This window comes from Mobula birostris, chromosome 9 (genome assembly GCF_030028105.1).
Source record: "Mobula birostris isolate sMobBir1 chromosome 9, sMobBir1.hap1, whole genome shotgun sequence".
In the NCBI taxonomy this organism is placed as follows: domain Eukaryota; kingdom Metazoa; phylum Chordata; class Chondrichthyes; order Myliobatiformes; family Myliobatidae; genus Mobula; species Mobula birostris.
This window is the reverse complement of record NC_092378.1, coordinates 106,814,677-106,829,392: the sequence shown is the minus strand read 5'-3', so window position 1 is coordinate 106,829,392 and position 14,716 is coordinate 106,814,677. Positions and strand designations below refer to the sequence as shown.

The 14,716-nt window shown below is 38.6% G+C and overlaps 1 protein-coding gene across 8 annotated transcripts in view; it reads right to left on the bottom strand.

The window, feature by feature from the left end:
* katnip (katanin interacting protein) overlaps positions 1–14,716 on the bottom strand; it is a 144,590-nt gene that overhangs the window by 94,815 nt on the left and 35,059 nt on the right. For 7 of the 8 annotated variants that reach the window (XM_072268548.1, XM_072268544.1, XM_072268543.1 and 4 more), the window contains 7 exons: positions 13,048–13,188; positions 12,519–12,741; positions 6,637–6,768; positions 3,950–4,128; positions 2,913–3,013; positions 606–708; positions 61–285 (listed from right to left, as the gene is read on the bottom strand). In XM_072268548.1, coding sequence (XP_072124649.1) covers positions 61–285; positions 606–708; positions 2,913–3,013; positions 3,950–4,128; positions 6,637–6,768; positions 12,519–12,741; positions 13,048–13,188 — 1,104 coding nt within the window. The remainder of the gene's footprint in view (positions 1–60; positions 286–605; positions 709–2,912; positions 3,014–3,949; positions 4,129–6,636; positions 6,769–12,518; positions 12,742–13,047; positions 13,189–14,716) is intronic. The other variant, XM_072268546.1, reaches the window with a different exon arrangement.

The following is a 14,716-nucleotide window of genomic DNA, read 5'->3' as shown; positions in this document are numbered from 1 at the left end:
AATGTAACTTATCCATTTATCTACTAAGTGCCTTCAATTTTAGAGATCCATATTGCTTACCTTTGTCCTTCCATTTACTAAAGAGTCCAAATTTCCAGGACAAAATGCATTTCTGACATCAATGTCATGAGGCGAAACAGAAATCTTCTGTTGTTTTAGGTCAAAAAACTGCACTTCTGTTAAGCCCACTTTGTGATCATTGCCCCAGTTTGACAAAATTTCCATCGAGACATAAATTATATCCTTTGCTGATTGCCCGTCAGATACTCCAACACGCTGATGAGTCTTTTAAGAGGAAAAAATGCAATTTTAAACTATTGCAAGTTGAAAGTAAGGTTCCTGCTCATACTTTAAAGTTTGCTGCATACCTTTAAAACATGCAAAAATATCAAATCTTTATTTCAAATTGTTAAAATTAGAAAAAATGCAAGGAAATCAAATTATTACAACTGTCAGCATTTATCTGATACCCTTCTTAATGATTTCAGCATTTATCTGCAATCCTTTTTCTGCTATTTTACACACATATTTCAAATTGGCAATTTAGTGATAGGCACTACAGAGAAATACAGCACTTCAATTAAAATAAAATTAAGTTCATTCACCTCAGTATTGAATGAATTTCGAGCTATTAAAGTATTGTTACTGGGTCTGTCATTCAAAGGATCATCTATTCGCTCCAGTACTTTTCGAAGCTTCTTTTGTTGCCTAACGAAAACATAGGAATAACAGAATCACAATTAAGTTTACTTCCTCTATCAATAAAAGCATAAATATAAAAACAAGGGCCAAAGTCATTATATCATCCACCCCATAAGTCCAAGTTGGCCTTCTTTAGGACAATCCAATCTGTCATAGGTCGTGGGGTGGAGATACGTCTCTACCAAAGGAGGTGTAAGGTGCTTCTTCCCTCCACTAGCCTGCAGTTCATCCTTAGGCAAGGTGTACTACCTGCTTAGACCTCCGATCAGGGTCATGTGAGGCCATAGGAGCAGGTGGTGGGTGGTTGTATAAACAGCCAGTGCAAATCACAAGTCCTGGTTATGTGACCACTGCTGCCAGGCAGACAAGCTCTGAAGATTATTGATAATGGCTTCGGTCAGGTGTCTTGTAAAGAAACTGCCCAAAAGAAGGCAATGGCAAATCACTTTTTTAGAAAAATTTGCCAAGAACAATCCTGGTCAGGAGACCATGATCGCTCACTTCATACAAAATGGCAAATAATTATGATGATAAATTTATCCTATTCCCTTGCTGGAGATATGCACATTTATTTAACCAAGTACCTATCCAATTTCTTTTTGAAATCTTTGACCGCGTCAATGCTACTAGTACGTAGATATGTTATAGAGCTCCAGAAAGCATCGAATAAGATAGCATGGGTAGCAAAGGTTAATGGAGAAAATAAAAGTTCATGGTGTAAGAGGTAACATTTTTCCAGGGATAGAAGAGTGGCTGGCTAACATCGAACAGTGTAAGCAACATTAGTGCTGGGATCAGAAATTTTTACAATTTATATAAAATGAGTTAGATGAAGGGAACAGAAGTTTAACAGCTTAGTTTTTAGGGTATTAATTCAACTGCAACTGGAGTACTGTATCCAGTGTTAGTCTCCTTATTTGAGGAGGAATGTAAATACATTATTAGCTGTTCACTAGACTAAATCTGGGCAGGATATCTTATTAAGAAATACTAGACTAACTAAGGTTGTATCTGCTGTGCTTTAGAAGATGACTGGAGACTTGACTGAAGTACATAAGGTCCTGAAAGTGGATATGGTAAGGATGCTGTCACTTGTGGGAGAACCTAGAATTCAAGGTCACTGTGTCAATTATTCAAACAGAGGTGATGCAATTTTTTTCTTTGGGGATCGTAGGTATTTGGAACAAAGGATAGACTAAAAAAGTTTTTGAATATTAAGGGAGATAGATGCTTGATAAGTTATGTGATGAAAGTGGAGTTGAAGTTACAATCAGGTTTGGCATGATCTTGTTAAATTGTGGCTCAGCTGCCAACTCCAGCTCGTAATTCATATGTTCATGAAATGAAATAATAGGGTGATAAGAAAAAAAAGTTGTACAGAGCTTTGGGAAAAAGAGCAGTAAAGGCAGATATAAATATTGCTACCACTGATTCGTTGCTACATCTACAACCAGTCTATTGAAGAAGATGGGGGTAAGGGGTCACTCCGTCCAACAAGCAATCAAGTCCATGTCAAATGCAGCAGAAGAAAGCAGTAATTGGATTTGGATTAAAAGGAAAGACAACAACTGGGCTGCAAGATGAAGACAGGAGGGTATGGAACTGAGGGGGGTGTATCTGGGACACCAGGTAGCACCGCTGAGCCCTCTAGAGACGTTGTGGGCTTATCAATGAAATGTCAAAGAAGGAGGGTGCCCACCTGATGACTCCGATGACGTACCTACCCTCCCTCCTTGTCACCACTCCAAACCCACTGCCAACATCAAGAGTGCCAACTTACCATAGGGATTGAAACATCAAGTCCTAGTAGCTCTACTGCAATGATGATGTACCAACATATTCTCTGGACTTTAGGAAGAGACTGAGATCTTCAGCTAAAACAGCTTAATGACAGAATGGTTCAATCCACATTTTAGATACTAGGCACTTCAGATATTGAATAAAAAGATGAAGAAAAAAATCTCCAGGAAGCATTCTGACAAACTTGTGTAAATTCATTGTTTAGCTTACACAATCTATGATCACATTGAACAGTGATGCTTTTCTCCATGATTTCCCATCAAGGATCTGCACACATGAATTCATTATGAACATTAATAAAAGGGGTACAAAAAGTGAATTTAAAAGCTTCAAATATTGTAAGTAGAAAGGGAAATTAGAAAGGCCAACCTTTTGTGTGTTCTAATCAAAAGAAAGATAATTGTGATTACCTGGGTTCCAAGAGACTGATTCGTTCAATAGCTCTATTGATCATATCATGCTTCACTGATGAACACTGAAATCTGCCATTCATGGCTGCATCTGGGGAATGCTAATTCACAAGAATAATAAAGTTTAAAAGAAATTCCAAAATACAAAAAATATCCTTATTCAGATAAACTTGCTTTAAAACAACACTGATTCTTAAATATCTACCATTTTTTTCATATGCATTTTGATGATCTTTTCTCTTCAAACTGGTCAAAAATAGGATATTTCTACAGAAAGCTTAACTCAAGAGTTATGATAATGCAAAGTAAGATGGAAAAAACTGATATTTCATCTTCCTTACTATCACACTTTGATGCCTTTCTTTCTACAATCTTTTCATATTACTTAAGTCGATGACAATACAGTTACACCACATGGTATCATATTAAACAGGTACATCATTCAAATTCTAGACCCGGCATTCTTTGTGTTTTCAGAGTTTCTGTTTTTGTGTGGTAAACTTACAACTACATTACTTTATTGATTTTAATCATTTTGTTTAATTTAATTTTAGAATGATTAATAATCAATAACAGCTCTTAATTTTTTTTCCAGAGTCAGAATTCCACCATGAGAGGATACATTCTGCTACAAGCCTCTTAAAAGGCTCTTTTATTATAACCAAGCCTCTTTAAGTGGTACTTCTAGCATTGATTCTATTGCCTCTAAATTTATGCATTTATATAAAAATGACATTGTTTATTTAAACAGAAACTTAAACTTTTAGTGCTCTGTGTGACCGTGCAGAAGTACAATTTCTGGAAATCTTGAACCTATGCAACCAATTGTCCATGTTTGGATTTCACAATTTATCAATTCATCAAAATTTCACTCCCTATGGTTATAGTAAAACTTAACTATAATGCAAAGTCTAAATATACAAGCGTGTTGCTTAAAAGAATTTCACCAAGGTTGCTAAAAAAACTAGGTCTTCAGTTCTTCTAATAATCCATGTGTTTTAAAACCTCTGAAAGTTCATTTTTCTGTCATTACGTACTGATTGCCAACACGTCGGTGTTTTTATTACTGTGCTCTGTTTTTCTTTTATTTTCAGCACATCTTCATTTTCTTTCTGCATTGCTTGGAAGACGACTGAAGCAGATAATTCTGGATCCTTGCTATGCCATATATTCCTTTTTGCAGCAGAATGTACCCTTTCCTGGTGGAACTCTTGCTCTGGAAAAAAAATGAAATGATGTTACTAAAATTAAATTAAACTTTTTGGCGTGTGCCTGCGTGAGAGTCTGTGCGTGTGTGTCTGCGTGCGTGCGTCCATGATGATGTCTTTTTCATGGTTTTTTACAAGGCGCAGAGTGAGAAAGAGACTGTGTGGCGCACCACTCCTCACAGAGACATTTTCACAGTATTTTTCCCTTTATTTTATGAAGTCAAGTTGTGATCTCGACACTCAACCCGGCATGGATGGAAAGTGTACTTGGGAGTGGAACCGACTGGTTTCGAACCCGGGAACCTCCGCTCCCGGGTCCGGCACCAATATCATTGCACCACCAGCTGGCCCAAAATTAAATTAAACTTTAATGATTAAAATCAATAAAATAATGCTATTATATGTTTACGGCAAAGAAATGGAAACTCTCAAAACAAAGAATGCAGGGTCTAGAATCTGAATGGTGGACCTGTTTAATTAGTGCTAATGATACCACGTGGAATAACTGTATTTAAATTTACTTAAATAATACCAACAGATTGTAGATAAGAGGCAACTTAAGTGTGATAGTAAGAAGCACTGATATCTTACCACTTTGAAGATTGGTTTATGGATTTCAGTTTAGGAATAAATGTACCAAAGCAAAGGTTGATAATTATTACACTGGACAACAAATCTTTTCGAAAGTGAACGGTGCTGACACTTTGCAATAGTTCAACCAAGGTAAAAATGTTTTGTTGATGATTTTCATTTGCACTCAGTGTCTGAGGCTTCTCGCTTAAGTGTGCAACAATAATCAGCCAGAATTGATGGATTCCATTTGCCCTGATACCGTCTGTCACCGCAATGTCATGGTGAAACATTCACCATGCCCGTTGCTGACAGTGCCAAGATTTGCAGGGAAGAAGTCTAAATGCGAATGCAACAAATATGAGGAGCCTAGGCTTTGCTTTGGTAACCAGTTATACACCCAAAGTAGAACTCATAGGCTTTCTTAATAAGAGGAATCCTGCTCCGTCTTTGAGATTTAAGCATATACCATACTCGCCGCAAATATAACAGAAAGTATCGTAGCTGTGGCAACATTGGCAAGACATTTTGCTATCAGAAATAGCTCTGAAAATACAATTACTGTTATAATGAGTACACACAATACGTTATGCATGCAGAGCATGTGCATCAATGTGATTGCAAACAGATATGTATGTAAACACAATGCATAGAACAGTGATGTGTGATGCTCTTATAGCCTCTCTAAAACCTGTCCTGTCAGGCAACATCTGCCCTGCCTAACCATGCCTAGGCATGCCTGGACAAGACAGAAAACCTTACAGTTTACATTTTGGGCAACACTTTAATTGACTTGAATTATGAATTGAGCTAGCAAACGTAGGCGATTACAAACAAATGGTGCATGATAGAGAAATTTCATGGTGATTTTCATGATCATAGCCCAAAATCCATAAGGTACATCCAAAAGTATTCAGGAAGCAAAGTCTTTGTTGTCCAGCGTTATTAACCCTTTTACCATTTTCACCCCTTTTCATAAAGCTTGTCCAAAGCATTTATAGGTCCTTCCCAGCTTATGAATGGTCAACTTACATACAGTCTGTGCATACAAATAAGCATTTGGGAGACTGACATTATGAAACTGCTGGCTGTTATGGATCTGCATACATTTTTTGCCAGGTGGGAACTCTGTTCACTGTTCCATTTCCAACTTGCGAACTGTTTGGGCTACTGCCAACTAACCATTTACACTCATCCCACTGTGAGGAAGAGAGACAAGGATGGCAATGTTTGGAAACCTTGGATAACAAAAAAATGCTGGAAGTTTCATCAAAAACAGAAAGGAAACATAAGTAAATGCCTAGAAAACTGAAGTTGAACAGTGCCCGGGGAGAATATAAACAAAGCAGGAGAGAACTTAAATATGCAATCAGGAGGGTTAAGAGGAAATGAAATGTCCTTGGAGAGTAAGGTCAAAAGATAATTCTAAGACTTTTTATATTTAAATTAAATAACAAGACAGGTAACTGGGGAAAGGTTAAGACCACTCAATGAGAAAGGAGAGAATTTATGCCTGTAACTACAGTTAAGTGGGCAAGGTAGTAAATGACTACTTCAATCATTATTCACCAAGAAGGACATACTATGGAGGGATATGATATTCTCCCACTATTAATAAACTATTGTGAAAATTGGGTAACATTGCAAGAACCAATTCAACTTCATGAGGTGGGGTCTCATAAACGCTTATCTTACAAATCTGATACTTTCTCAATCATCTTCACTAGATGCAGTTATGGCACTTGTCAGACAATATTGTTTCAAAATCTAAATGTTATGTCGTATCTTCAGTTGGCTGCTTAAATTTTAAAATACTCAATGGAAAAAAATCAACGTGATTCCATATTCTCAGCTGATTCTACTATGTAAGCTTGCAAGTTGGCAGACTACCAGATGTAAAGACGAAATACTTTGCTTGACACCTGCCACATTGAAATGGACCTTACTTGTTTGTTGGTTAGAAGCAGGACTGGCAGACCGGTCAAAAGATTTACTTTTCACTAGTAGAGGTTTCAAAGGAATGTAGGATGCAACATCATCTTTTCGCCTTACTGCTAGAAGTTGCTCTTTTTGTCTGCCTGCAGGAAGATGAACTGATAAATGTTCTGTTCTTTACTCATATTTATCTTGTTATCAGATAGTTCAGCAGTTTAAATTAATTCTATTATCCTCTGATTTTTCCCAAAATTCTTATTTCTTCTGAAAAAAGTAATGGCAACAAACATATAGTATTGAAATCATATAATATTGGAAAATCAGTTCAGTCTCATTAGGCTGGTCTCTTAAACATCTAATAAGTCTGATACTATCTCTTGTGCTCTGCGAACATGTTGATATGGCATTTATCAGACAATATTTACATTACAAAGAAACATTCATATTTGATATTCAACATTACATTTGCCTTTCTTACTACCAACTCAACAAGCAAGTTAACTTTCAGGGAATCCTGCACAAGGACTCCCAAGTCTCTTTGCATCCCTGATTTTTAGAAAACTGTCTATGCCTTTATTCCTTCTACCAAAATGCATGGTCACACCTTTCCCTACACTGTAGATAGTTCATCTACAACTTCTTTGCACATTCTCCCAGCCTGTCTAAGTCCTTCTGTAGACTCTCTGCTTCCTCAACACTATCTGCCCCTCCACCTATCTTCACATCATGCACAAATTTGCCCGCAAAGCCATCAATTCATTCATCCAAATCATTGACATATAATGTGAAAAGAAGCAGTTCTAACACCGACCAGTGTGAAATACCACTAGTCACCGGCAGCCAACCAGAAAAGCCCCCCTTTACTTCCACTTTTTGCCTCCTGCCGGTCAGCCAATCTTTGATTCATACTAGTATCTTTCCTGTAATACCATGAGCAATCAGTAAGCAATATCTCCATTGTCTATCCTGCCTGTTATTTCCACAAGGTCAACCAGATTTATTAGGCAAGATTTCCCCTAAGGAAACCATGCTACCTTTGGCCTATTTTATTATGTGCCTCCTAGCACTCCGAAACCTCATTCTCAATAATTCACTGCAATATCTTCCCAACTACTGAAGTCAGGATAACTAGTCTATAATTTCCTTTCTTCTGTCTCCTTCCCTTCTTAAAGAGTGAAGTGGCATTTGCATTTTCCAGTCCTCTGAACCGTTCTAGAATCAAGTGATTCCTGAAAAATCATTACTAATGCTTCCACAATCTCTTCAGCCACCTCCTTCAGACCCTGGGGTGTAGTCTGCACCTTAAGGCCTTTCAGCTTCCCAAGCACCTTCTTCTCAGTTATAGTAACTACACTATCTTTGCCCCATGATACTGTCAAATTTCTATCATACATCTAGTGTCATCTACAGTGAAGGCTAAAGCAAAATACTTAAGTTTATCTGCCATTTCTTTGCCCCCATTACTACCCCTCCAACATCATTTTCCAGTAGTTCAATATCCACTTTCAACTCTCTTTTACTCCTTGTATATCTGAAAAAAATTTTGGTATCCTCTTTCATATTATTGGCTAATGTATTTTCATATTTGATCTTTTCTCTCCTTATGGCTTTTAATTGCCTTCTGTTGTTTTTAAAAGCCTCTCAATCCTCTAATTTATCACTAATTTTTGCTATATTTTATGACTAATCTTTTGCTTTTATGCTGTCTTTGACTTCCCTTGTTAGCCACAGTTGCCTCATCCTACCTTTAGAATACTTTATCTATGAGATGTGTCTATCTTGTGCCTTCCAAATTGTCCCCAGAAACTCCAGCCATTGTTGCTCTGCCTCATCGCTGCTGGTGTTATTTTCCAATCAATTTTGGCCAGCTACTCTCTGTAATTCCCTTTATTCCATTGTATCTTCGCCCTCTCAAACTGCAGGGTGAATTCTATCATACTATGGTTACTATCTCCTCGCGGTTTCTTTACCATAAACTCTCAAATCAAATCTGATTCATTACACAACATCCAATCCAGAATTGTCTTTCCTCTGGGGGGGCTCAACCACAAGCTGCCCTATAAAGCTATCTCATAGGCTTTCTACAAATTCTCTTGCTTGGGATCCAGCACCAACCTGATTTTCCCAATCACCTGCATATTGAAATCACCCATGACTAAAGTAACATTGCCCTTTTCTATATCCCATTGTAATTTATATCCCACATCCTACTGTTCAAAGGCCAGTATATAACTCCCATCAGTATCTTTTTACCTTTGCAGTTTCTTAACTGTACCCACTAGGATTCTACATTTTCCAATCCTATGTCACTTATTAGGGACAGTGAACAGGATATAGAGAGGAGCTACAGGGAGTTAGTCACCCCAAGGCTGCAGGAACTAGATAAGTGGGTGACAGTTAGGGAAGAGCTCAAATAGTAGAAAGCACCCCGTGGCCATCCCACTCAGTAACCATTATCTTGTTTTGGATGCAGTTGAGGGAGATAACCTGACAGAGGACAACCATGGTGATCGGGTCTCTGGCACTGAGCCTGGTTCCGTGATGCAGAAGGGAAAGAGGAAGATGAGGAATGCGGTAGTCATAGGGGATTCCACTGTGAGGGGAACAGACAGGAGGTTCTATCAGCCTGATAGAGATACCTGCATGATGTGTTGCCTCTGAGGTGACAGGTCGGGTGCAGAGTATTCTGAAGGGAGAGGGTGAACAGCCAGAAGTCTTGATACACGTTGGTACCAATGACATAGGTAGGGAAAGGGAGGAAGTCCTGAAGAGAGAATTCAGGTAGTTAGGTAGGAAGCTGAAAAGCAGGACCTCTAGGGTAGTAATCTCAGGATTGCTGTTTGTGCCACGTGCTAGCGAGTGCAAGAATAGCATGATCAGGCGTATTAATGTGTGACTGAGAGACCAGTGTAGGGGGCAGGGCTTCAGATTCCTGGATCATTGGGGCCTCTTCTGGGGGAGGTATGACCTGTACAAAAAGGATGGGTTACACCTGAACCCAAAGGGGTCCAATATCCTAGCAGGCACATTTAATAGTGCTGTTAGGGAGGGTTAAAACTAATTTGGCAGGGGGATGGGAACTAGAGTGATAGGGTTGAGGAAGGAGAAAACAGAAATAAATCAAAGATAACGTGCAACAGAGATTATAAAAAGAACAGGCAGGAGATAAGGCTTAATCACAGCCAGTGGCATGAGTTACAGGACAATAAGAGGTATGGTGCAGTTAAAACAAAAAGCAACAAATACTGGACTAAAAGCGTAATATTTGAATGCATGCAGCATAAGGAATAAAATGGACGATCTTGAAATTCAGTTATAGATTAGCAAATATGACGCTGTGGCCATCTCTGAAACTTGGCTGAAGGATGGCTACCATTGGGAGCTAAAAGTCCAAGGATATATGGTATCGGAAAGATAGGTTAGTAGGCAGAGGGGGTGGTTTGACTCTGTCTATAAGAAATAATATTAAATCAGTAGAAAGAGATGACATAGGATTGGAAGGTGCAGAGTTTCTATGGGCCGAGTTAAGAAATGGCAAGGGTAAAATGACCCTAATGGCAGTTGTATACAAGCCTCCAAACAGCAGCTGGGATGTGGATTATAAATTCCAGTAGAAGATAGAAAAGGCGTGTCAGAAAGCAAATGTCATGGAGATTTTAACATGAAAGTGGATTGGGAGAAGCAGGTCAGTACTGGACCTCAAGAGAGAGAATTTGTAGAATGTCTAAGGGATGACTTTTTAGAACAGATACTTGTTGAGCCCACCAGGGGATCGGCTGTGCTGGATTGGGTGTTGTGCAATGATCTAGAGGTGATAAGAGAGCTTAAGATTAAGGAACTCTTAGGGAACAGTGATGACAATATGATCTAGTTCAGACTGAAATTTGAGAGGGAAAAAATAAAATCTAATGTGTCGGTATTTCAGTGGAATAAAAGAAATTACAATGGCATGAGAGGGGAACTGGCCGAAGTTGAATGGAAAGGGACATTTGCAGGAAGGACAGCAGAGTAGCAATGGTTGTAGTTTCTACGAAAAATGAGAGAAGTGAAAGACATATATATTCCAAATAAGAAGAAATTTTCAAAGGGAAGAAGGGTACTACTGTCGCTGACAAGTGAAGTCAGAGGCAAAGTAAAAGCAAAAGAGAGGGCATACAAGGAAGCCAGAGCTAGTGGGTAGATAGAGGATTGGGAAGCTTTTAAAAACTTGCAGAAGGAAACCAAGAAGGTCATTAGGAAGGAAAAGATGAACTATGGAAGGAACCTGGCGACTAATATCAAAGAAGATACTAAAAGCATTTTTAGGTTTATAAAGGGTAAAAGAGAGTCGAGGGTTGACATAGGACCAATACAGAATGATGCTGGAGATATTGTAATAAGAGATGCAGAGATGGCAGAAGAGCTGAATGCGTAGTTTGCATCAGTCTTCACAGTGGAAGACGTCTGCAGTATACCTGGACATTCACAAGTATCAGGGAAGTGAAGTTTGTGCAGTGAAAATTACGACTAAGAAGGTGCTCAGGAAGCTTAATGGTCTGAGGGTGGATAAATCTCCTGGACCTTATGAAATGCACCCTCATTTCTGAAGGAAGTACTGGAGAGATTGCAGAGGCATTAACGATGATCTTTCAAGAATCAATAGATTCTGGCATTGTACCGGATGACGGGAAAATTGCAGATGTTACTCTGCTATTTAAGAAGGGCAGGAGGCAACAGAAAGGAAACTATAGACCTGTTAGCCTGACATCAGTGGTTGGAAAGTTGTTGGAATTGTTAGGGATGAGATTACGGAGTACCTAGAGGCACATGACAAGATAGGCCAAAGCCAGCATGGTTTTCTGAAAGGAAAATCCTGCTTGACAAACCAAAAAAGGATCCTATTCTGGCTGGCTGCTGGTTACCAGTGGAGTTCCACAGGGGTCGGTGTTGGGACTGCTGTGGAGGCCAAGTCACTGGGTGTACTTAAGGCAGAGGTTCTTGATTAACCAGGGCATCCAAAGGTATGGGGTGAAGGCAGGGGATTGGGGATGACTGGAAGAATTGGATCAGCCCATGATTGAATGGTGGAGCAGACTCGATGGGCCGAATGGCCTAATTCTGCTCCTATATCTTATGGTCACCTCTTTATAAGGATTTGATTTCTTTTTTTTACTAACAGAACCACGCAAACCCCTCTGCCTACCTGCCTGTCCTTGGATCTTAAGCCACCAACTATGATCTTTCAGCCACAACTCAGTAATAGCCACATGTCATACCTGACAATCTCTACAAGTATGGTACAAGATCATCTACCTTATTCCACATACTGCATGTATTCAAACATAACACTTTCAGTCCTGTATTCATCTAGGCATGTGTTAGTTGAAAATACAAGAGGTGTCCTTTTTCTTTCAACTCTCATCAAAAATACAAAGGCAGAAGCAAATAAAATCCAAGGATATACATTCAGTAGCCACTTTAATAGATACAGGAGTGTATTTTGAGGTATTCTGCTGCTGTAGCCCATCCACTTCAATTTGATACAGTAATTATATATGTGCAGAGGTCAACTTACGAAGAGCAGAAAATTGTTCCACTATGTAAGTACTTGCATTTTATCTCAGTATGACACAGAATTAATTATACTGCCCTGCCTGTCCCATAGTTATTTCATTTATTATAGTGTTACAAGGAATATCACAGATCAGTTATATTGCTTAAAGTAATATAAGCACACTGCTTACAGTAAAGTAACTCTTTGAATCCATGTACGGTCACTATTTTAAACATCATTCAAGAAAGATATTAATCCAAAAAATAAATATTACTTCTGCAAATACAAACTTTAAATTAACATATTGAATTCTATTAATGGTAAAATTAATTCCATATTTTTCAAAACCTACAAACTTACTTTTTGTACTAGGCCCAAAATCAAGTACAATCAGATCTCCAGATTGTACACTGCTGTGTTTCGGTTCTTTATTCAGCTGTATATCTTTCAAACTCTCTGTTGAACCTTGAGTTTCAATCTCCTCTACAATATCATCCTCCAGTGAATCGGAGTCGTCGCTGCCAACGCTCTTCTCCTCATTAAGCTGAAGGTCACCATTTGGCTGCAGGCTTCTTCTCAATAGCTAATACAACAGGTGATCATAAGTACAGAACTAATAAATACAAAAGAAAGCAAGCCATTAAGTTAATCATTGTGTCCTACAGAGTCTGGCTTAAAGAAGACTTCAGTCCAATGCTATGTAATTGATCGACAGCAGAAATAAGGACAGCAACAAATACAGGATATCATGCAACCCATAGTTAAATATAAAAAATAATTTTTACTAGATCTAATGTGAAATATGAGATATTATTTAGAACACATTTTACAATTAAAATAGGAACAGTGCAATTTGTATAAATGCATGAATGAAAAAGGTCATGCACACCTTAATATCTTGCACATTCAGTAGTATTTTTTCATTGCCACCACAACAGCAGGTTTCTGATGTCCTTGATGGCTTTATGAAGGAGGACTCTGAAAAGGCACAGGAGTCACCTCTGTGCTTGGATGATTTATCACTGAGATTCTGCAAGGATTTTAGAACAGAAAATTTGCAAATAAAGATTACATTGAAACAAAGGGCAATACTATCATAAAATATATAAAGATCGTGTTTTCCCTATCATTGACAGCTGCATCTTTGGCTGCCAATCCCAACATTCTGAAATTATTGGAGCTTAATTTTAATTATTTCTTAAATTCTTGAATCAATTCATGTCCTTTAAATAACACATCTTTATCCAAGTGTTTTTGTCAAAATTTCCAATGATCAGATCTGCGTGTATTTGGTTCATACATTTCTGTTATGCTCCATACACTTTCTTCTATTTTGAAGTTCCTATCCAAATTCAGGTTTGTCTGGGGTACATATCAAAGTAAAATTTATTATCAGAGTACATACATGTCGCCACATACAACCCTGAGATTCCTTTACTGCAGGCACACTTAGCAAATCTATAGCACAGTAACTGTAAACTTTAAACATCAGGAACTATTAACTGTAAACAAACCGTGCAAATGCTGATATAAATAAATAGCAATAAATAACAATATAACAGAGTCTTTAAATGAGTATCGTTATCTCCTTTTGTTCAAGAGTCTGGTAGCTGAGGAGTAGTAACTGTCCTTGAACCTGATGGTGCAAGTCCTGACGCTCCTGTACCTTTTATCTGATAGCAGTCGCGAGAAAAGAGCACGGCCTGAGTGGCGAAGATGGATGCTACTTTTCTATGGCAATGTTTCATGTAGATGTGCTCAGTGGTTGGGAGGGTTTTACCTATAATATACTGGGCCAAATCCACTACCTTTTGTAGGATTTACTGCTCAAAGTCTTCAGTGTTCCCATACCAGGCCATAATGCAGCCAGTCAGCACACTTTCCACTACACATCTATAGAAGTTTGTCAAGGTTTTCGTTGACATGCCAAACCTCTGCAGACATCTGAGGAAGTAGAGGTGCTGTCGTGCATTCTTTGCAATAATATTTATATGATATATTTATAGGGCAGCTCCTCTGAGAGTGACACCCAGGAAGTTGAAGTTACTGACCCCCTCCACCTCTGATTCTCCAAATGATTACTGGCTCATGGACCTCTGGTTTCTCTCTCCTAAAGTCTTCAATCAGTTCCTTGGTCTTATTGATACTGAGTGAGAGGTTGTTGTTATTACACTACTCAGCCAAGTTTTCAATCTCCCTCCTGATTCATCACACCTTTTGATACAGCCCATAACACAGTGTCATCAGCAAACTTGCATATGGTTTTGGAGCTTGACACAGTCATAGGTGTAAAACGAGTAGAGCAGGGGGCTAAGTACACATCCCTGCGGCGCTCTTGTGCTGATGGAGATTGTGGAGGAGATATTTTTGCCAGTCCAAACTGACTGGGTTCTGCAAAAGAGGAAATACAGGATCCAACTGCACAAGGAAGTACTGAGGCCTAGGTCTTGGACTTTATTGATTAGTTTTGAGATGATGATGGTATTAAATTCTGAGCTGTAATTAATAAAGAGCATCCTGATCTATGCATCTTTACTATCCAGATGTTCCAGGGTTAT